Genomic DNA, 22,111 nt, shown 5'->3' on the forward strand with positions numbered 1-22,111 from the left:
TGGCATAGAATGTGTTAAAATATAAAGATGAATTTTATTTGCAGTGCAATCAGTCAATGCAGGGCAGCTTGTGGCGATTTCGTCTATTGTACTGACTATTTCTTTATAGTCAGTACAATAGACGAAATCACGAAACAAAGAACGAGAGAATCTAAGGGTCTACAACAAAAAACGTAAATCGAAACTTCTTTATCTGCTTCTCTACCGCTCGAATGTGCAAGAGCGATAGATAGGCAAATAACGAAATTTCGTTTCGTTTTTCGCTGTAGGGCCTCTGCATCGTCCCTATATGGATGGAGGTAAAATGTAATTTACGGGTAAAAAATAAGTAAGTCTGGCAACAATAGTACATTATTGTCGAGGCTCGGAAGTAGCTACTTGCTGGCTGAGGATTCGTTTTAAACGGACGACCTTGGGAGTCCGTTTAATTGAATCTGAAGCCAGCAAGTAGCCTTCCAGCCGAGTCATATATAGTGCTTTTCTTAAAAATGGCGCAATAATAACAAATATAATATAAATATTTTACAGAAGCAACGCTCTTATGTATATATTTTCACAGAAAAAAGTAAAAAGATTTGCTTTGCCGCCTTTTTATTTTTTTTAATTAAAAATGGAAGTGTATTTTTCTGCTGAAAATACGCCAACCTATTTGAGACACCTAAATAGTCGCGGTACCAACATTATAATAATAAGTACTGATCATCTGTTTGGCAGTTAAATGGACCTATGCCTTCATTTGATATGGCCACTTCAACTTTTAAAAAGTTTGGAACTCGACAAATAATGGAATTTGTATGCAACATTGCAGTCCCGAAATCGAGACTGCAATGTTTTTAACTTTTTAATTTTTTGACGGACCATAAACTACGCCCTTCGCGACCTACTTTTTAACCGGCAACGTCGACTTTGCCGTCCATTTTTGAGAAAAAAAAATTAACGTTGTGTATATTGGTAGCAATGCGGCTACCTAACTTCATTAGTATGAACATTAACCAATCACATTGCTGGTTAATGTGGATGACACACACATTGGTCTAATTTATTTGTTGATCAAAACACTTCCGATTATTGCTAACTTCATCAAAGTTGTGTTGTCTTGTCTGTCCATGTCTTGTCAGAGGAGCTGTCATTTATAACTTATAACAATTTAGAATAGGTCAAAAAATGGAGGAGGAACGTCTTTTCGATGAAAGGGTTTCAATAAGGGAATCAGCTCGACCCCTAAAAAAATACGGTAGCACCTGCAACCACATGAAAAGGCACGAAGAATATATCAAACATGTTATGGCCAAGGGTGATACGTTGCAAGGGATAGCTCTAAAATATGGTGTAACTGTAAGTGCGGAACGATCTCAATAAAGTGTTATTATCTAGTTTGTATTTGAGGTCTTGAATGGATAATTAAGTGATTGTGTTCTCGGTTGGTTTCAGACGGAGAAGATAAGGAGAGCGAACCGTTTGTTCGCGTCGGACAGTTTATTTTTGAGGGAATATCTGTTGATTCCTGTGACCAAAGATTCGCCTTTCTACGAGAGTGGTGAGCGGGTCACCGAGCCCGCGCCGCCGAATCACCGCGCCTCGATCGCGGGCATGCCAACGAGAGATTTCTCACCGGGCAGTCCAGACGAGAAGAAGAGTTTCGACGAGTTTCTGAACAGGGTGGATTCATCACTGGCTGATATCAAGAAACATGTTGAGAAGACTAAGGAAAATAGTGAGTAAGTACCTATTTGAACATTGTTTACAAAACCAAAATGTCATTGCTTACAGCAGAAAAAATGCAACCTTCAAGCGATCTTAGACATTCCATTTAGAAGTGAATAGGTAAATTATGCAATTTAGAAATTGAGTGGATCAATTTTTACATCGTACAATTTTAGCAGTTGATCCAGCTGGATTTCTTTTTGATTACTTTACATAAGTTACTAGCCACCATTTGGAAAAATAAATATATGCTTCATATTCTTGCTATTGAAGAATAGTGACCTCTGGCCTTCTTTGTCATACAATTTTATTTCATATTCAAATTATTATTATTTTTAAAAAAATTCTGAATTGGCCACTCCAATGAAATGTCTTAATATAAAGTTGTTCAGTATGATTATTCCTTAATATTTTTCAAAATACTGTTACTTTCATAATGCACTGTTTACTGTTGCAATGCTAATGTGCTGTTACGCATAGCCTTTTATTAAACCACCTGTGGAGTAGCTAATAATCATTGCTTGGACAATTTTCTGCAAAAACAAATATGGTTTGAATATAAAATAAAAGACGCCAACTTTTGGACATTTCTTAGTTGTGACAGTGACTCCTTTTTTAAATTTGAGGCATCTCTGTGCCCCTGGCACTTTCCAATCTTCATCGGCTTATTTTGGCATAAGGAACAACTCTGCCAAGTTTCGTACTTAGGTCAAGAAAAGTAAGGTTAGTAAGGTCAAGAAACGAAATAAACAGCAAATATTGATCAAAACCCAGTTTACTCAAATTAATAAAATTATACTTTATACCTATTGAGGGTGAATACGAATATTTTTGTTCATATTGTTATATTTGTCTGTAGGGAGTAGATAGATAGATTCCATAGATATATGAAAATATTCATTTGTTTCAAAGGAAAAGACATAGTACTTTACACAAAAGGATAAAACAAAATGCTTTTATTAAAAGATTGTATGAAACAGCAATTTATGAAGTAAAATTTTAAAAGAAAAATAGTAATAAATAAATGAACGCTTGTGGAAAATCGCCTGAACTACAATACACAACAAATGAACAATGTCACACTAAAAAACAATATTTATGTATACATAGCTAGGGCAAACCTAGGCTAGGTATTGTCGAAGTATCTAAAAAATATGTATGTTGTCACAGTCCGTATAATATTATGTAGTTGGTTACAATTGCAAACGTTTTATTATGTACAGCACCTTGTTTTCTTTTTATTTCAATTTTTTGAAGTCTCAGTCTGTATTTAAGTTACTACAAGAGGATTTACCTCACAAAACGCGGGACAATTAAGGAAAGTCTATTTTGCTCAAAATGCTCAAAAGGCTTCATGCATGAAGTCTGTATTTTAACGAAATATTTTTTATTTGAATATTTGTTGCCGTAATATCATGTTACATATATTGTGCATTTCCTTTTTTAAGTCAAATGTACAAAAATTACGCGCGCAAAGCTAAAGCGACGCAAGGAGCAAAACAAATGTTTTTCAAAGCATCCGAACTTAGACAAAGCTGCTGCAGTGACTATCCGAGTGCAAACTATGAAGAGAGAAAATGATTTATAGAATTGGCCGACTAGTCCGAATTAGTACCGAATAGCGAAACGTATTTTAGAAAACATGCTGGTTTCTACTTGAACTTGCTTAACTCTGCAATGTATTATGTAGTGCCTGTGTACATAATTCAGAACCGCTCTGATACGGCAATGTGTGTAGGTGCTGATAACAGCTTTATTTGACTTTTGGCGGCTATTTACATTGCAAGATAATTTTATCTAACTGTCTAGTATTATCAGGAAGGCGGAAAATCGTGCAGAATGGAGAGCCTTGTTGCACAACGACCTCATGTGGTCGCGACCCTCAGCCATGAGGAACCTAGGAAGAAGAGAGTATTTCCAAACACATTATTAGAACAAATTATGTTAATGTACACTTAGAACAACATGTTAGGACACAAAAAAATCAAGTAAAATGTTAATTGGTTCATTACATTATTTTATTTTGATATCATGTATGTTATAGAATAATTGAGCTTATTATCTTATCAATCGCATTGTGAACTATTAGCTAAGAGTTGGCCTTTGTTTGCAGAAATAATATTTGGTTAATATAAATTGACATGCCGAGGCTAATTATAATTAACAACCTATTTGCATCGTTAGGTATGTTTAATCCAAACGTACATCAAATTATATCACCCTGTATGTATATTGCACCTCAGTCTCTAGTATCTTTTTTTATTTATTTAATTTGCCAGCAATTAAGGAAAGAGATATTAGTTACGATGTGGTTACGATACAGTCAGTTTACATTATCGTAAGGTGGAATTTGTCAAGAATATTGATAGTGGTCTAATTTTTTTCATCAGCATAGTACTGGTTAAAAAAGTGCCACCATTTATCAGAAAATTCCCGTTAATAATTATTATAGTCTTTACGCAGCCTTGTTTTTCCTTGAGTAAAATATGGTTTAAAACACTTGATGTTGTAACAATGTTACCAAGTCCCAAGTGAGAGCAAGCACTTAAAGTTTTGTGTTTAGATATTTTTAAACAGTTTGTAAATACTAAGGATGCTATTCCACCTGTACAATTTCTTTGTTCAATGTGTATTGCGTCTCACTCTCTCATTAAGCAAAATTTGAGACGTAAATACACATTGGACCAAGATATTAGACTGATGGAATACCATCCTAAGGAACACGCTGATATCTCGCTTACGTTCGTTTTTCTCTCAGCTAACTACTAATCTTTCTTTTTTTCTGCTAGAAGGCCGTAGGTAACTTATATAGAAGGCTGTATCTTAGTGTGCTCTGTAGGAGGACTGTTTTTGCGATCTCGTGACTGCCAAGTGCCAAGGTCGTGCCTGCACCGCATTGTTACGTAGTATCGTAACTTTCTACGGGTCACATGACTTAATACTTATTTATAACAACAAGGATTATAAGGCTTTTACGACTTTATGCATTCAGGGTGAGACACTGTTTGTTTGTGTACCGTAAAATCAGGTAACTATGGTCCTTAAGTACAACTATGGTCCAGTTTTTAACGAGCCTTTATGATTTGTACTCGTTACATTTATTTTGGAGCTTAGATACACTAATGCTCTTTCTATCATAAGATAAGAGTATATAAATACTCAACATAATTTGAAAAATACTGATACATATTTTACTGGAACTTGAATTTGGACCATAGTTGTAAGTTGTGGACTAAAGTTACCTGATTTTACGGTACATGATTGAATTTCCGCATTTGTCTCCATAACGGCTTAGACGATTTGGTTGCGGGTTTGGTATCTAAAGGATACGTGATTTAACACAGATTGTTCTCACATCATGACATTATTATAAAGAGTTTTAATTGAAAACCAAACTTCGCCCTGTAATTACGCCATAATAACCGGTTGGTAATATACGAGCGGTCATAATAAACGGATTCCACTATATATGTATAATATGTATATGTTTATGTATGTATGTATGTATGTATAATCTCGCACTAAACACTAATCGTAATCAATGTGTAATAAATAGGCTCTTACACTTTGTTCTTCGAAATTGTTTTATTACACGATTTTAGAGGAACAAAACTTTCTCTGCTTGGCTCGCCGACTATTCATAATGATTCGCTCCCCCTCTTATTATTCTTTTAACTAAAGTCTTGTAGTTAGATCTTGAATACTAACATATAACATGCATAACGCATGAATTATATTGCATGTACCTATAACGGGGAGTGCTCCGAAGAATTGTTCGGATTCATCTCTGCCGCTTCTTTCCGCCATCGCTGTACGCGACAACATTTCCATCTTCACCACTTAGATGGTTGGCAGTTTTTCTTAATGATAGAGTAAGTAGGTATTTCTTTTCCGAGACTGCAATATAGCACTGATAACCGGTGCCGATAAACTGCGCCAAGTTTACTTCACTCAGTTGGCGCCTTATCAAGTGCATTGAACGGGCCAGTCAATATTCCAATAGATCATCTTTTGCTTGCAAACATACCATTAAAGCTAGTTAAAGAGCTCCACGCGCTAAAAATCCATTTTTGGTGACGGTATTTTCGACGTTTGCTTTACTGTCAAGCAGTCTCAAAACTATTTTAATAATAAATACTTCCATAGCTATCGTATCATAAATCGATTGCGATAAAAACACAATAACATTCTACTCGACCACGGGATGCGGTTATCATAAAAACTGTTTGCGAAACGCCACTGGTCTTAGTTAAAGTTTGTTGAACCCGTCTCACGTGCTTTCAATGCTGGCCAGCTCTTTTTAAATCTCTTGTGAGAAATAGACCGAAGCTCTCCGTTCCTGAAATATTATTCGATGATGTGGCCTGTGAGTGACTAAAGGTTTTTTTAAATGAATTATGGCTTAGTTTCATATATTCAGCCAACCATTATCGGGTGGTTTTCTTAATAGTTTATAAGTACAGACAGGCACTTCGATTATATGGTTTGCTGGTCTATTGGTATTATTTGTTATATTACTTCTGGATCATGGATAATCGCATTCAAATAATATATAATAGCGACCCGCTTCGGCTTCGCACGGGTAGTTCAACTAATTTACACAAAACCTTTACAAATTATACATATAAACCTTCCTCTTGAATCACTCTATCTATTAAAAAGAACCGCATCAAAATCCGATGCGTAGTTTTAAAGATCTAAGCATACATAGGGACAGACATACAGACAGCGGAATGTGACTTTGTAGTGTGTATATTATGTAGTGATAAGTCATGAAAGTAGAAATGAACATTACTTATTGACGCTGGCGGACGATCGTAAAATCCGCCAGATCATGAAATTCTTAGGCATATCATAAAACGCCCCCATACCATAAAATTCTACATATGCCTAATATAGATTTGCCCAGGAATATCACAATAACATGGCAGATCGACGAGAACTTGATATTAACATAAAATAGAGCTCGAACAACTAGTAGGTATGTCATCGAAATACTATTGTTTTACGTGATTCAAATACGAGTAAAGCTTTTCACGCTCTACCTCTTATATTTTTATAGCTCATCAAATTACCAGTAGTTAATTGTGGTTGTATTGTCACATTGTCATATTTATAACTCGCATAAAATTATGACAAAGGGTGTGTAATAGTAGTTAATCAAGTCGGTTCTATTATATTATCTGTCTGTTATCACGATCGTGATGTAGTGCACGTTAATTTATCATTAGATCGTCACCTCGTCACATTACACAAATGAAAATTCTCATACACTTTTGATAAGGGTTTATCTTTTTACTTCTTGTGATAATGAGTCTGTAATATTATTTAAATTATGTTTATGTATTAAGAAAGTCACGGCGTCTATGAACTGGAATGATGTAAGGCAAAGTATTTTACATATTTTTGTCGATTTTGAAGAACTGAGGTTTTTATAGGGATGTTTCTTTTTTCCTTTCTTTCTTTTTTTCCGTATGGGATTCTTCAAAAAAGGAGTGTACTGGTTTTTTAAGGGCCGGCACCGCGCATGGAACACTCCTGGAGTTGCAGGCGTCCATAGGCTACGGTGCTCGCTTACCATAAAGCGGGCCGTATGCTTGTTTGCCTTCGACATGGTATAAATTTTTTTTAAAGGCAATAACCTGTTGACTAGCGAAAAGTTGAACAAGTTTGGGAACAAATCAAATTATTTTATTAAATATTTCGGGCTTCGTCACTTTTTCTTTAATATATGACATCTATTACAGTTTTTAGCGAAAAGTTTTTTTAAACAAATGAAATTCACAATGAGGCTCAATATGCGTGTTCGTGTTTTACAGTTTACATGCGTTTATGTAATTGAAACTGGAGGTAGGTAAGTACCTAAATAGGTATTTACGAGTATTTTAATATTGCCAGTCATGCTAGAAAAGTTTCATCCACTTCATTATCTTGACCACACGGTTTCCTATAGACTCGTCAAACATATTTGGGCTTTATACATATACATATGTTCTCCCAATGGGTAATGGGTGGGACCTAATTGTGTGTCGTTCTAAGGGAAAAGGTCCAGTGGGCCTCCTTTTACTCCAAATACGTATGTTCTCCCAATGGGTAATGGGTGGGATATACTATTACCTAATTGTGTGTCGTTCTAAGGGAAAAGGTCCAGTGGGCCTCCTTTTACTCCAAAACAAATTTGACTAGCGACGTTCGTCACGCCATTCTGACATCTAGGCATTCAGACAGGCATTTTGACTGCAGCGTGCTGTATTATCTAGCCAAATTAATGGCTGAGACACTACTAATGTAAATGTAGGTCAGGCGAGGGGGCGTCGCATATTGTCGTCCGTGCCAACCGATGCGATTAGGTTCAAATGTCATATGACGTTTATTAAAGTACCAAAAGTTCAGTTCGGTCAGTGTTGGCCGAAAGTTAATTGCAATTAACCATTAACCAGTCCAAATTGAACCGTAAACCGTAACGCACGGTTACAGTTTACGGTTCAATTTGGACTGGTTAATGGTTAATTGCATTAACGTTTCGGCCAACACTGAGTTCGGTGCATTCAGATCATAGATATTTTTTTTTATAATGCCAAAAAACTAAATAATTTTAATATAATTTGAATATGCTGAATAACTATTGAACATGAAAATGCCTATGCCTATGCTTACGCATAGCAATAAGAAGTAGTTTATGCTTTGTTAAGAACACCTTATATGTTAGTGCTATTTAGTAGAGAAGTTATTTTTAAAATCGCACTGTTTTAGGATACCCGGTGTTTTACCCGAACATTCCGCACACCTTATATTCCATGTATTTACCTATAATAAGTTACATACACGTGCCTCAAAATCTGCCACGGGTAAAAGTTGGGGTGATAATTTAATTTCATTATGGAAATGCGTATTAATATTTGGATTTTATCGCTCCAAGCTCGTGTGTTATATTGTAGGTAGGTACGATAATTGTTAGAGATAAGTTAGGTTAAAGGGCATCTCAAATACGAAATTCACGCGCAAACAACTGAACGTAATGCGTTTATTTATAAAATATTTAATAAACAAAAGCTTTAAGAAACAAATGCTTTTGTCCGAGCGATATCGATATTATTTAAGGTGGTTCGACTAGGTTACCCAAAGCTTAAACCCCGCTAGATGGCGTCACTTTCGCAAATTTTCAGGTTTTATTTTTTTGTGGAATAGTGTTGGTATCTGTATACTTAAAAGTATGTTTAGCGCACTCTTTACATAAATATTGAACTATTATAATAAACATTGTATACTTCATTAGTGCAAAAAACACTTTTAAAGTCGACAGAGTGTTTCTGTCATGCTATTTCCTACTATTACTCACACATGCAAACAGTGTTTCCGTGATGCTTGTAGTAGACAATTTCATGCAGTGTAAGTATGCTGCAATGGCGTTGCGGTATGTTCGTGGAAATACGTGCAAGAGGATTCGGGTTCGAGACTGGTACGACAGGGGTACTTTTTTTTGTCCTTTTTGTGTTATCTTATGTTTCTTACCTTTTATTCTTCGAATTCTTGTCCGATTCCGATATAACCGAAATATATTTCAGTGATATCGGAAACGGCTCTAACGATTTCGATGAAATTTGCTGTAAGGGGTTCGATCTAGCTAGGTCCTATCTCTGGGAAAACGAGCATTTTTGAGTTTTTACTTATGTTTTCTTTTTCTCCCAGATATTCAGTATTATTAATAAATTAGTTTATAACGTTTTATAAAAATATGTGACGTTTTGAACTAAAAGGTACCACATTGTCGGTTGTCGATTAGGTTGATTTCATTTTGAAGCTTTATGGAAATATGACAACAATAAGTAGGTACCCGTTTGGTTGAAAACGCCACATATATTGAAAACCTGACTTTCACAAATCTCACCTTTTTGGGTTCTTCCAACTCAGAAAGGATGGAGAATACTGACGATTCTTAGTAGCACTAGCCCAAGGAAGTCCAGGTTTGTAAGTGTTAGGTATCAGTTTTTTTTTTAAAGGGCTAAATATAGTTCTACAAGTAAAGCAATCCCTTACTGCCCAGCCTCTATAGTATTTTTCAAACTGGAAGGGTACGATGATAGATTTCATCTCCATACAATTTATAACCTAATAATGCCAAATGTTGCAAAATTATATTGAATTGAGATCTATCATCGTACCCTTGCAGTTTGAAATAGTTATTTACGATACAAGTGCGGAAAAGAGAAAATTCGCAACTCGTGTCGATTAAAACACTTCCTTCGGTCGTGTTTCAATTTATCGCCACTCGTTGCCAATTTCCTACTTTTCGCACTTGTATCGTAATGTACTAATAATAAAGTAGTAATTGTAAAATAAAATTAAAACTTTTTTTATATTTTTTTTTTTATTCAAGTAGGTACAGTAAGTAACAACATTGCATGGCCTTCTAATTATAACTATTATAGAAAACGGGATATTTATCATGTTTATTTATATTATTTATTTCTCGATATTTTGGCCGGTCTTGCAAGACCAGTCGTTGTGGAGATCCCTGGGGAGGCCTATATCCAGCAGTGGATGTCTTGTTGGTGTAGATGGATTCACACAACAAATGAAATAACATTTTTTCATATTTGTTATCCGTAGTTGTCCCTGTACCTGAAAGAAAAATAATATCATGATAGCACAAAATCTCTAATGTTATAGGAAGAAAGATGATGCAACAATATGGATTCTAATAAAGTTATCATTTACTTACCTAGTAATAATTGTGTTTTTCATTCATAGACAAAATTCCATAATTTTCATCCCCAGGAAATGTTTTATTTTACTTTATTGCAGTGAGGATGTCCTGATTTTTTCTGGCTAATGAAGGAAAACATTTTATTTCCAAGAATGCCTCTTCATTTTGCACAATACCTAAAAAAAACCTAGAGTTAGTGACACATTGACTATTCGGCAACCAAAACAGTAATAATTACATTATATAGGTATTGTTCACTGCTTATATCTACCACCACCATTACGGAAGAAGTGAGAATTATTTTCTAAAAAGATCGGCACGAGAAAATTACAATGTACAATGAAGGAATGAAACTGTACCTACCTTACGAAACTTCACCATCATGAATTCCGCTTCAATTGAGTCTGAATTTTTCTGGATTTTCGCGGACCAGAACACCGATGATTTTTGTAACTTGATTTAGACGTTGCTATCATTTTCAATTTATACAAACAAATTGATGTCACAATAAACATGACCCTATGTGTCAGTGTCAACACTGTCAAATAAAAATGCACTAAACATGACGGCACTGCAAATCCTGCCAGGTCGGCCAGGCAACGTCGCCAACGTCATAGAGTGGCAACGCCGCACGCAACGTATTTGTACACGACATTTGTGACACACACATACGTAAAATTGATGAAAAAATTACGTTGATTTATGTATGATTTCTGTATGAAACAAAGTTTTTCTATTAATTTAGCGCAAACGAATATTCGAAAGTAGATAAATGAGCAAATATTTGTGTAGTAATAGCGTGTAGTGCCTTAATTAAAGCAGATTGAATTTTGTATGAAAATCGAACCACCTTAAATACATTTAGATTTACATTTACATACCTACTTGTTGGATATACCAATTTTCAAATGAATTCACCTATTGGAAATGGTTAAAAAAGATTGGCAAATATCGAAATCAATGCGCCGATCGGTGCGCCATTATGCCCATTATGCACCAAAGATGTTTCATGTATTTTTTTAAAAGGTATCTGACGTAAAGTTCTGCAATTATTAATAATTTGACTCACGGGTTTTTAATACGCGTTCAGTGTGATATCAACAGGATGTTCCCCGACACTGATTGATAAGTAAACACTCGGATTTTGATTGTAAACAGCGAAGAGCTCTCAACCTTGCCGGAAAGCTCATGAAATATTTCTGGAGCTCACTTTAGGGAACTTTAAATAACATTCCGATGATTCCTGAAATTGAGTGAATAAATATTCTTTATTTGCTTAAAATATACATTCATAAAAATAAAAAAATATATATTCATTTGTTTACGTTACATGTCCGTCTTTGGGTCACAAACTTACATATGTATACCAAATTTCAACTTAATTAGTCCAGTAGTTTCGGAGAAAATAGGCTGTGACAGACGGACAGACAGACAGACGCACCGTACCGACAGACGATTCCGTTTTTTCCTTTTAAGGTACGGAACCCTTAAAATAAATCTAAATCTAGTTCAGTCATTTTCTGTTCTGATCCATGTGAACAGAAATACCGCTTCATCGCTTAAACACCGGACTCCTTATATCGTCAGAAACAGCCACAAGTATTTTGTTGTCGGAACAGCACAGTCTCCTCCAGAACGAGGCAACGCGGGATCTAATTATCGCGAAAAAGTCGGGGACCGCCGCGTCCGCGAACATGCCCGACGCGCTGCAGCACCGCGGCAGCCGCATAAGAGCTCGGAACGCGTCATTGTACTGAACTCTTGTTCTGCTCATTGCCTTCTGCGTGAACGTTATCCACAGCTGGGAGGTGTACATGCCTAAGCAGCACGCCTTGAAGAGTGGTCTTTACATCCTTGCTGCACTTAGAAAACCGTCGAGCGAGCATGTTGCCTCTGACGGCGAGGGCCCTCCGCTCGCGCTCAATATCATCGTCGTCCTGCAGCCGTTCCGTCAACAAATGTCCTAAATACTTGAACCGCTTAACAACATTAATTTTCGACCCATTTAGATACACCGCAGGTACGCTGTCCGGCCCAGAATCCGACGCGAATACCATCATCTCCGTCTTGGAAACATTATATTTCAGTCCATGCGCATTACCATAATGCTCACAGACCGAAAGTAGCCTCCTCATTCCCTTGATTGAAGGGCTGAGCTGGGCGAAGGGCTGAGTATACTTACATTAGTTTAAGAACTTAGTTATTAAGGTTAAATGAAAAGGTTTATTATTTTTTGCTTCTCAGGTTTTTCGGCGGTTTAATTTTTTTGTTAAAAAGTTTTTATTTTATGATTTTTTGTGGCTATAATCTACTCACCCCTATTTTCCCACCCTTAGGGTTGGATTTTTTTTCAAAATTATATGGGAAAAATCGGACGAAAAATACGTATGCGAGTAGTCTACATTTTATCTAATGAATTCTATAACACTTTTCTTTTGGTTTATGGGGAAGTAAAACATCAAACAAGATAGCGAACCCAGACCATTAGTTATGTCTTTATTATTGGTATATTGCTGATACCTTTTAATAAACTGCACTGCTGACTCAAAAACATTTAAGTATGAATAACATTTCACACACATATTTCGTTTGCTTCTTCGTCATAACGAGCTATAAACAAATACTTCCGTTTATATGTAACATCTAACAAGCCGCCTGTAGTTGTAAGCAAACGAAATCACGAGGTCTTGACGTCACACGATCGTAATTCAGCTGAAATACAAAGCGTTCGCGAGCAAACAAACTTAATTTGACATATTGACGTATATCATTAATTGTTAATATGCCATCGCAGTTTAAATAAAGGAAAGAAAAGGTATTATCGATGATGACGATGATATATATCGACAGGAAATAATCGTTTACCTTAAGCAGTTCAGACTCCAACCTTATTTCTTTATTACGTAGAGTTGAAATTAGTCTATAATATCTGTCTAGCGGACGTCGTGAATGGACTATTTGCCATTTGTATAGGGTTCGTTCAGTTCGCTAAAAATACTTTATTTGTCCGCCACTTTAATATATTGCTTCTGTAGACCCTTCTCGTGAATGAAACAAAATTTTCTTTTCCGAAGGAAGTTTAACCTGGAAAGATACAGCTTCACAAGCAATAACATTAGAATATGTATGAAATACATATGTAATTATTTCATTTATAACACATCGTACCTAAGCGAAGATGTTGGTGCTTATATACGCGTATACTAAGCTATTAAGTGAGCTATTAAGCATGATTCATGCGTTAGGTGACTTGCGGGATATACATTTGTTAATGATATGGGCTTAGTCTCGCCGCTGTTACTTACGGGCCAATTCGAACAATGATCTAGATATCAACTAGATATCCACTAGATATGAAACAGAAACGATAACGAGATATTTAAGAAATTCATGTCAAATTTGACATTTCCGCGATGCCGAATGTCCTCTTGAACGATCTCTTTAAGATTTTCTTAAGATATTACTTAGACATCCAATGGATATCTAATGGATATCCCAAAACGTCACAATAATTGTAGCGTGAAATGACAATTGGTTTTCCCCTCACTAGCTCGGAAAGTTGTCTTTTATCCTTTAAAACAAGCGGGAAAACGCATTTTATCCACTAGTGGGGAATATAATTTGACCTTGGATGGAGCGTGTTTAAGTAGCTTGACAGATAACAAAACGTAAAACGCTTATAATAATGATTCGTTTGATATTAATTAGCATTAAACAAATGGTTTGAGAATCTAATAAAAAATACCAAATTTAGCTTTATTTAATGATTTTATGTCATAAACCTTAAAGTTCCATAAGAAACGTTTGTTTTTCAATAATGATGTTAAATATAATTCTGAACGCACAAGTTGAGTCGATGCAATTTCAAAACGCATCATTGACATTTCATACGTCAGAAATGTCAACATTGTCAACAAAATTTTTACTTAAAAACTTCTCACGTAAAATACAGAATTTCCAGAGTTTTTTGTTATAATATTGTAAAAAAATGAGTGATTTCAGTGATGAAGATGATCTAACGCCTGTGGATGTTGCACTCTCCTCGCTATAGTGAGGTGAAAAGTTTTGTGTTACACACGGGTGCAAATGTATTTTACTTCTCGTGTGTTGAAATACTTGCTACGCTCAGGATTCTATTTTAGAACCACTCGCTTCGCTCGTGGTTCAACTATAGAATCCTTTCGCTTGCTCGTGTTTCAATTCCACACTCGCGGGTAAAATATACAACTTTGCACCCTTGTATAACAAATAACTATTTTCGAATCGAACTGCAAAAGATAACTAGTTAATAACTAAACTATAACGTATCGATCTCGTATTGTTCTCGTATCTAGTAATTATCACGATGTTCGAATTGACCGGTTACTCTGCAATATAAAATAAAACAAGAACGGAATGTAACTTTGGCTATATGTACTATACCTATAAAATTAGGTAAAAATTAATACTTAATAATACTGTTGAGGATGTTTATTTAAAATTTATATTATATACGCATTAGTTTTCCAAAAAATATATATATCGCATTTAATATCAGAACGCGCAAATTCAAGTAAGCGGGGTTTATTAAAGGGTAAATTAACTCCCGGGGTCGAGCGTCTGCCGGAACAATTAGGTAGTTCCCTTCACCGACCGAATGCACTATTTTGGTATAGTTGGTCAAGCAAATCTTGTCAGTAAATAAGAACAAAAAAAAACTACACTCATCCCGTTCTTCTGGGCGCCAGCACCAGTGCAAGACAAAGACAGTTTACACAGGACAAGTAGCTACGTCAAATTAAGCCGAAAATGGGCGATCTGCGGAAATAATTCGTGTAGTTTTGAAAATTGGTACAGTTATACCTTGTGGTGTACAGATGAATATACTGAAAGTCCTCGGGGGTCCCCACCCCCGTAAGTAAAGTATTGATCGTAGAGTAAAAATAAATATAACCTAATTTGTAGAAAATTTTATGTATAAACTTTTGTTCGAAGTAATTATAATGCTATTCGTACAGATATTCGAGATAAGAGCAAAAATCTGAAAAAATATACCTTCAACCCCCTCCCCCCCTCCCTACACCCCCAGCTCACCCCCCACCCCGAGGACTTTTAGTATGTTCATCTGGACACCACAAGGTACAACTATACCAATTTTCAAAACTACATGAGTTATTTCCGCAGATTTCTTTAATTTTCTTGGGTTAAAGACTTTTAAAACTCACTAGACTCATTTTAGACATGTTCCGATATTCTTGTGCAGGCGCGGCTTCCTCTAAGGAGCGCTTGTGCAGTGCACTCCCATAAAATTATAGTGCCTAATTAATATATTACTCTTTAAGATCTATCGTACAAAAGTCAATACCAATTAAATAATTACCTTTATTCATTATAAGTTTATAGACGGCCTATACTACTCGGCCTACTCCTATAATTTCATAGGAATCATAGGTAACGCGCGAAGCGGAGCGCTTTGGATTGCGCTCCTATGAAAAAGATTTAGTACATAAAATCAATAGGAAATTCAATGAGAGCGAAAGAGAAGTTTCGCTACAGTTCCGCACGTGAAACAGAAGATTTTCTATGAAGAAAGAGGTAAAATTGGAGCGGCGCTCCGTAGCCCGTTTGACCTTGCGCCCTCTCGTCGAATGCGCGCGCATTGTGTGCGCCATATTTTATTGTCACTTGTTTGTAAACAGACCTTAGTTAGTAGTCAATTTTAAAGTACGCGCGTGAATGGAATTTTGGAATTTTTTTATTATAAATAATTAACCAAGAGTTTAAGCAGTAAGTGCACATAATTTGTTTGTTGTGAGGTGTTTAAAATGAATGAATTTAACGGGAGAATGTGAAAAAAGTTTACAAAATCGACTCGAGTTCAATATAAAAGGAAAACCTTGAACTTTCGTAACAATGTTCGTCAAAAACAAAAACTTATATGTCATTAAATAAGATCAATATGAAAAAACACCGTGGTTGTGTTATGTCGCTGTGATAAAAGTAACTAGGTGTTTTAGTTTATCGTGTTACCTACCTAAGTACATGTATGTACCTAAGTATATGTCTTGTTTGGAGCGGGCGCGGGCGGGCCGGGCGACGGCTGTGCGGTGAGTTTGCTTGGACCGAAACCGATGTGTTAACAATTTAGCACATATTTCCATAAAATTTGAAAACAACATTCACAACCTAGAATCCATTTGTAAAATGAACTGCAGTTAGCGTCTATCGGTCGTCAAGATATTCGTAATAGCGAAATTCTATAAGAGAGTTCAATGACCGTATTTTGTGTCGGTTAATTCAATGTGTAGTTTTTTACTGTGATAGTGAACACCCATAATATAGAATCACCAGCCGCCGCTGTTCTTGTGTACGTTTCAGTTAGAAGTGCCTCGGTAAAGTGACGTTGCCCTGCACTCAATCAGCTCACCAGTCTAATATAACTATAGTTGCTGAATGTGACACCTATCACTTTTCAGATTCGTGAAGGAGCTTGAAGATGGTTTCGTGAGGCATCGACCGACGGCGCGACTGCGACAGTCGGCGTCGCTCGGCGCGTCGAGCTCGTACAACGAGATCATCCCGCCGCCGCTGCCGCCGCCGCCGTCCATGCTGACGCAGGGCCGCCGGGTCGACACGTCGATCAAGAGGCTGGAGCGGACGCACGACGACCTGTTCCAGTTGTAGCGGTCGAGACAGCGCAGGTGGGCACGTCGGCGGTTCTGACATTGATTACATCGTGTAGAAATAGTCATTTGTTTAACAAATGGACAAAGTTCTTGTGTTAATATTGATCCCGAGTGTAATCTTGTGCGTTGCGAGGGTTTCAAGGCACGAGGCTTAAACAAACTTTGCTACCGAGTGAAACATTCAGCACACCAATGCGAGGAAAATAGTAATTGTACAAATTAAATCCCAATGAATTCTATTAAATATTTATCATTCAAAATCATCACTTAAATTTACTTTGCCACTCTTATGGATAAAATGTAACTTTCTCATCAGTTTTTTGAAGAATAAACAGCGCCATTGCGAGCTGGTGTCGTGAATTTTTTTATTTTTAGCTTACGTCATACCGCGTTATTAGAAACACGCTTGCTACCAAGCAGTAATGCTTGCACTTTTACGTTTTATTAGATATTCATTCCAGTTGTGATGCCAAAAAAAAATTCCAAAGTTTTGTTAGTACATTGATTGTCAGAATATGTAGTTGTTTTTTTCTAATTACTAATAATGGTCGCGAATCTTCCATTATTGGTAATTAGATATAGACAGCTGTTTTTTAAAGAATCACCGTATTTTTAACCCACACAATGTCGGGCATGGTAGTCGATGTTGAGATAGTTTATGGGATTAAATTATTTCAAATTCATTGTACACGATATAATGCTTTGTTTCATAAATTCCTGGTTTCACTTCAAAAATATCCGCAATAACCTAAAACAATATTAGCTGACAGGTCTCAACTTTTCCATCGATTGTTAGACGCGGTCACGTTGGTGACGTCATCATTTCTCCTCACAACAACTTAGTTGAAGCTGGTGTCTAAGCGATGAGTCATTTATTTGTGACGTATATCATGTCTCATACTCATAACTGTTATTAGACAATTGTAAACACACTACTGTTCTTTTGTAATCAATTGTACCATCCCTTCCCTTTCAGCAGTGCAAGAGGTTCTTGTTTTCGAAAGGACTTGCTGTGGATATTCGAATTTATACGAACCCGGTATCACAATTATTCTACGCCATTAAAGAAACCTCTCACGATTATCCACAGTTGCACCCATAAAGTATATCTTTTTGTGTTTTCCAGATATGCGCGTTTCCAATGAGCCCGCGTCACGCCGTCCCCGTGGCGTCACGTGATGTCATCGTTGAGCGTCACGAACAAGCTCGGTGAGTTGCACGTGTCAACGTCGAGTGATATTAGATATAACGATTAATAATATCAAATTTATGATCTGTTACATAATAAACAAATTGTGTAAAATTATGGACTATTGTAATGTCGTTACATGATCGTACTTTTCAAGTTTTTAAAGGTACGTTCACATTAGGTACTACAGCGATGTAACTCATACGTTGATTGTAAAGATATTGGAGTTTTCTTACTGATGTTGCACTGTAGCAGGCATTAACTTAATGTGAACTCTAAATCTATGCAGGAACCAAATGGTTATTAACTAAACTTTCTGCACCCAGTTGATTACGTCTTTTTAAATTTTTTATTATGTTATTCAATAATGAATGCTAGTTGCGTGGTTTACGCTTGTCGTAAATCAAAACATTATTTCTATTGTATTGAACTATTAAAACTATTTCAAAGTAGGTGTGATTCATGTATTGTTACATAATACAGAATGGTACCTAGCTACAGTACGATTTTTTATGGGCACTGAATAAAAGTTGAGATTATGCATATAAATGTGTCACCTAGTTACAGTAAACAGTGGCATAAATCGTATTATGAGGCCCGTTTGTTTGTTTGTTTGCTCTTATGACTTAAGATCATACAAATATCTAGAGTAGGTTAACAAATATTATTTTATGCTCTTAGATTCATTAAAAAATATGAACTTAACGACCACGACCAACAAAAATATAAATATGTCTATCTTATCGGGTTCAAATGTAATTCATCATTATATTTTATTCCTAAGTCGACAGGGTCCCATTTTCTTTATCATTTCTAGGCCAACGCGCAGTGTGAAATTATAAATGTAGAATAGATTACACTATCAATTAAAATTAAATGTATAGTGATGCAGTCTTGATTAAAACGTCAAGTCAATGTTCTATTTAGCTACTTTCAATAGTTGATTATATATGTACTATGAGATAATATTATAACCTATTTTATCCTAGGTTGAAGCATAAATAGTGTTTTTTACGTAGTTTTTATTATTTATATTTGAAATATATAACGAAAATGTTGAGCGCCTCTTATTTATGGCAGAAAACTAATAATATACCAGTTTATTTGCAAAGGTGGTATACAACAATTTAAAAAAATACCTACGTAATATTATAAGCCTACGAGCTCCGAGCTAATATTAATAGGATTATACCAATTACTGTGTGGTCTTATACAACTACAATTAATGTATCTCAACTACAAGTTCACAACACATTTTATTTAATAATTATTGTATAATACTGTTAAATATACTGTAAATAATTAAATTAGAGAAAACTTAAAAGAGTTTACTCGCAGGAGGCGATTTTCTTTTTTCTTTTCAAGTTTTTCACGTTGTACATATACAACGACTACGAGACTACGAGAAGCTCAAACAGTTCTTGAAAACCTTTTAATAATATGGTAAAATGATAAAACGGCTTAAAATTAAAACGGATTATAACATTTTAAGACCCACTACAACGACGTAGACAAAACAATAAAACTGAACTGTAATACCACCTCTTAATTGACTGTTTATTAACACTCTAATTCCATTGAACGTATTAACAAAACTCCAAATATCAAAGCATTCACAGCTCATTGTCAAAACCATATAACTTATTTGTTAGAGAGCATGGTATTTCCAAAAGGGTAATATTGTCATGTTATACTATCAGATTCAGTAGAAAATTACCCTAAAATATTTCGTTATATTATGTTCAATTTACATACAAAACTGGTCATTTTGAGTGCCTAGAACACTAATTGTATAACTCTTATTAATCTTCCACACATAAAAATTGACAAATAGCACTGTCTTGTCTCTACTGTGTTCTGTGACAAACTACCAATAAAATACAATTAACTTGTGACATACATAAAGTGATGATAATTCAATATTTAGTTGCAGCTTATTTTATTCATCCGTGTAACAATTACATATTAGATAGAAATGTAGCTACATATATACATAAATATATTATACATGTTGTATCATGTTGTATGCAATAAGGCACTGATTTTGGTGTTATTTAAATTAGATGTCTTAGTCAAAGTCATTGTACGTATGAATGTTTGTATATATGATGTTGTGGCTATATATGTTAATAAAATATGTAATATTATGTTAACTATGTAATATATTATTTAATTATATTTCCTGCATATCACTATTTATTAACCCTTTAAATTGCTAAATGTATTTATTTATTTATTATCTAGTTCCTAACAATTTTTTTTATTGTAAATAGCATAATTTGTTATAACAGACGTGGCAGTGGCAAAGTGTACAGGTCGATTCACAAGAACTGGCACGAATGAATAAATGAGTGAATGAAAATATTTATATATATGTGTGTGTATCACATTAACCAATAAAATGATGTCTCTGACGGTATACCGATACAGATGTCACTCATACAATGAAAGCTTCGTTCATTCCATTTGTGTTAACCTGTATAGACGATCAAAAATATCCGTGCATAAATGTAGTGTAACGAGCTACGTTGAGCCCCTTGCCTTGAACCTTGCGAGCCTTGAGCGCCTTCATATTTAGTCCTTTACAAATATCTGATGAGTACAGTACTGCAATGGCACTAAGACATAGAGATAACACAGATTTTATGAAAATATATTGACACTTCGCCACACCATAGTACCTACGTGAGATGGTAGAATATTCTTCGAAATATGTTTGTTGTCAAATAAAACATTTACATGATCCCAAGACCGTTTCGCGTGTTCTACCCGTCAATCAGTATAATACTTATCTAGAAAATAAGTCTAAGTAGAATCTTACTTAAAAAAATTGACAATATAAACCGATTTTAATCAAAAGCTTAAAAATACGCATATGAAGCAGCGAGGATAACATTTGTTAACAAAGTTATTCCAGCCAAAGATAATATATATTTCCCTAGTTAGCTAAATTGTGGCAGCAAAATAATCTATAATCGTAATCGTACCTAGTACTAGATAATCAACTTGTAGAGTCGCCATCAGATATATCGGAGCGGCCAATGTGCTCACAAATATCTGAACACACTTGTATTGTCATGGCGCTAGAGTGCGTGTTCAGATATTTTTGAGCACATCGGCCGCTTCGACTTATCTGATGGCGACTGTACCTAGTTATACCAGAACTACCTGATCCTTTAACTCCTTGTCACAAGCTACAAATCTAGTATTAAAATAATCGAAAGGCAATGTTTTGAAACTTTTAAATTCTTGTCTTTTGTATTGTATTATATTACGTGTACCAAGGATTTGATTTGTTATGGTATCACCCTTTGGCGTTTTTATAGCGAGTAGAATTATAACTGAGATTGAGCTTTCACTTTACCTGTCACTGAGTTCAATACATATAATCCGTACTAACTACCCTATTTTGTACATATTGGTTAAAGGGATTATTGCATTTATCCTTTTTCAGGACATTCTCTATTGAATGGGAGAATGGGACAGATAATGTTATAATTATGTTGTTTCCCTATCCCTCTTGGCATCAAGATAACAGAGTGTCCGAAGAATAGGTAAATATATTCGTAGTAACGTGCGTGATCCGAAAACCTTTGTCACCATAACCGAACTTTTGTAAAAAAGTGTCATATAAAAATCGCCACAATTACGCACACAGCCAATATTTACTACTTATACTCTTTTTCTTATTTTTGTAATCACTCCCGCTGTTTGAGCATTGTGTGTTTCGATATGTGTGCAAGTCTTAAAATTTCAGTGCCTTGTGGTAGTAATAACTTCCAGCTTATTGTAGCGTGTAGCAGCTAATTATAAACTATAAACGATGGAATTTAGTTTACTAAAGTA

The 22,111-nt window shown here is 35.4% G+C and overlaps 1 protein-coding gene across 1 annotated transcript; it reads left to right on the plus strand.

Moving 5' to 3' along the window:
* Positions 1–1,089: 1,089 nt before the first annotated feature.
* Positions 1,090–22,053, plus strand: LOC134748454 (lysM and putative peptidoglycan-binding domain-containing protein 2). The gene is made up of 4 exons (XM_063683251.1): positions 1,090–1,335; positions 1,432–1,718; positions 16,867–17,091; positions 18,203–22,053. The coding sequence occupies exons 1-3, from the start codon at positions 1,165–1,167 to the stop codon at positions 17,072–17,074; spliced, it is 666 nt and encodes a 221-aa protein (XP_063539321.1). The 5' UTR covers positions 1,090–1,164; the 3' UTR covers positions 17,075–17,091; positions 18,203–22,053.
* The last annotated feature ends 58 nt before the right edge of the window (positions 22,054–22,111 follow it).

This window comes from Cydia strobilella, chromosome 16, assembly GCF_947568885.1.
Source record: "Cydia strobilella chromosome 16, ilCydStro3.1, whole genome shotgun sequence".
NCBI classification, from domain to species: Eukaryota; Metazoa; Arthropoda; class Insecta; order Lepidoptera; family Tortricidae; genus Cydia; species Cydia strobilella.

What these genes read in the sequence shown, in the direction of transcription:
- LOC134748454 (XM_063683251.1), top strand. Translation starts at nt 1,165, where the DNA reads ATGGAGGAGGAACGTCTTTTCGATGAAAGGGTTTCAATAAGGGAATCA. An exon ending in CTCTAAAATATGGTGTAACT is followed by an intron (nt 1,336 to 1,431) that starts GTAAGTGCGGAA and finishes GGTTGGTTTCAG; the next exon opens with ACGGAGAAGATAAGGAGAGC. An exon ending in AAGACTAAGGAAAATAGTGA is followed by an intron (nt 1,719 to 16,866) that starts GTAAGTACCTAT and finishes ATCACTTTTCAG; the next exon opens with ATTCGTGAAGGAGCTTGAAG.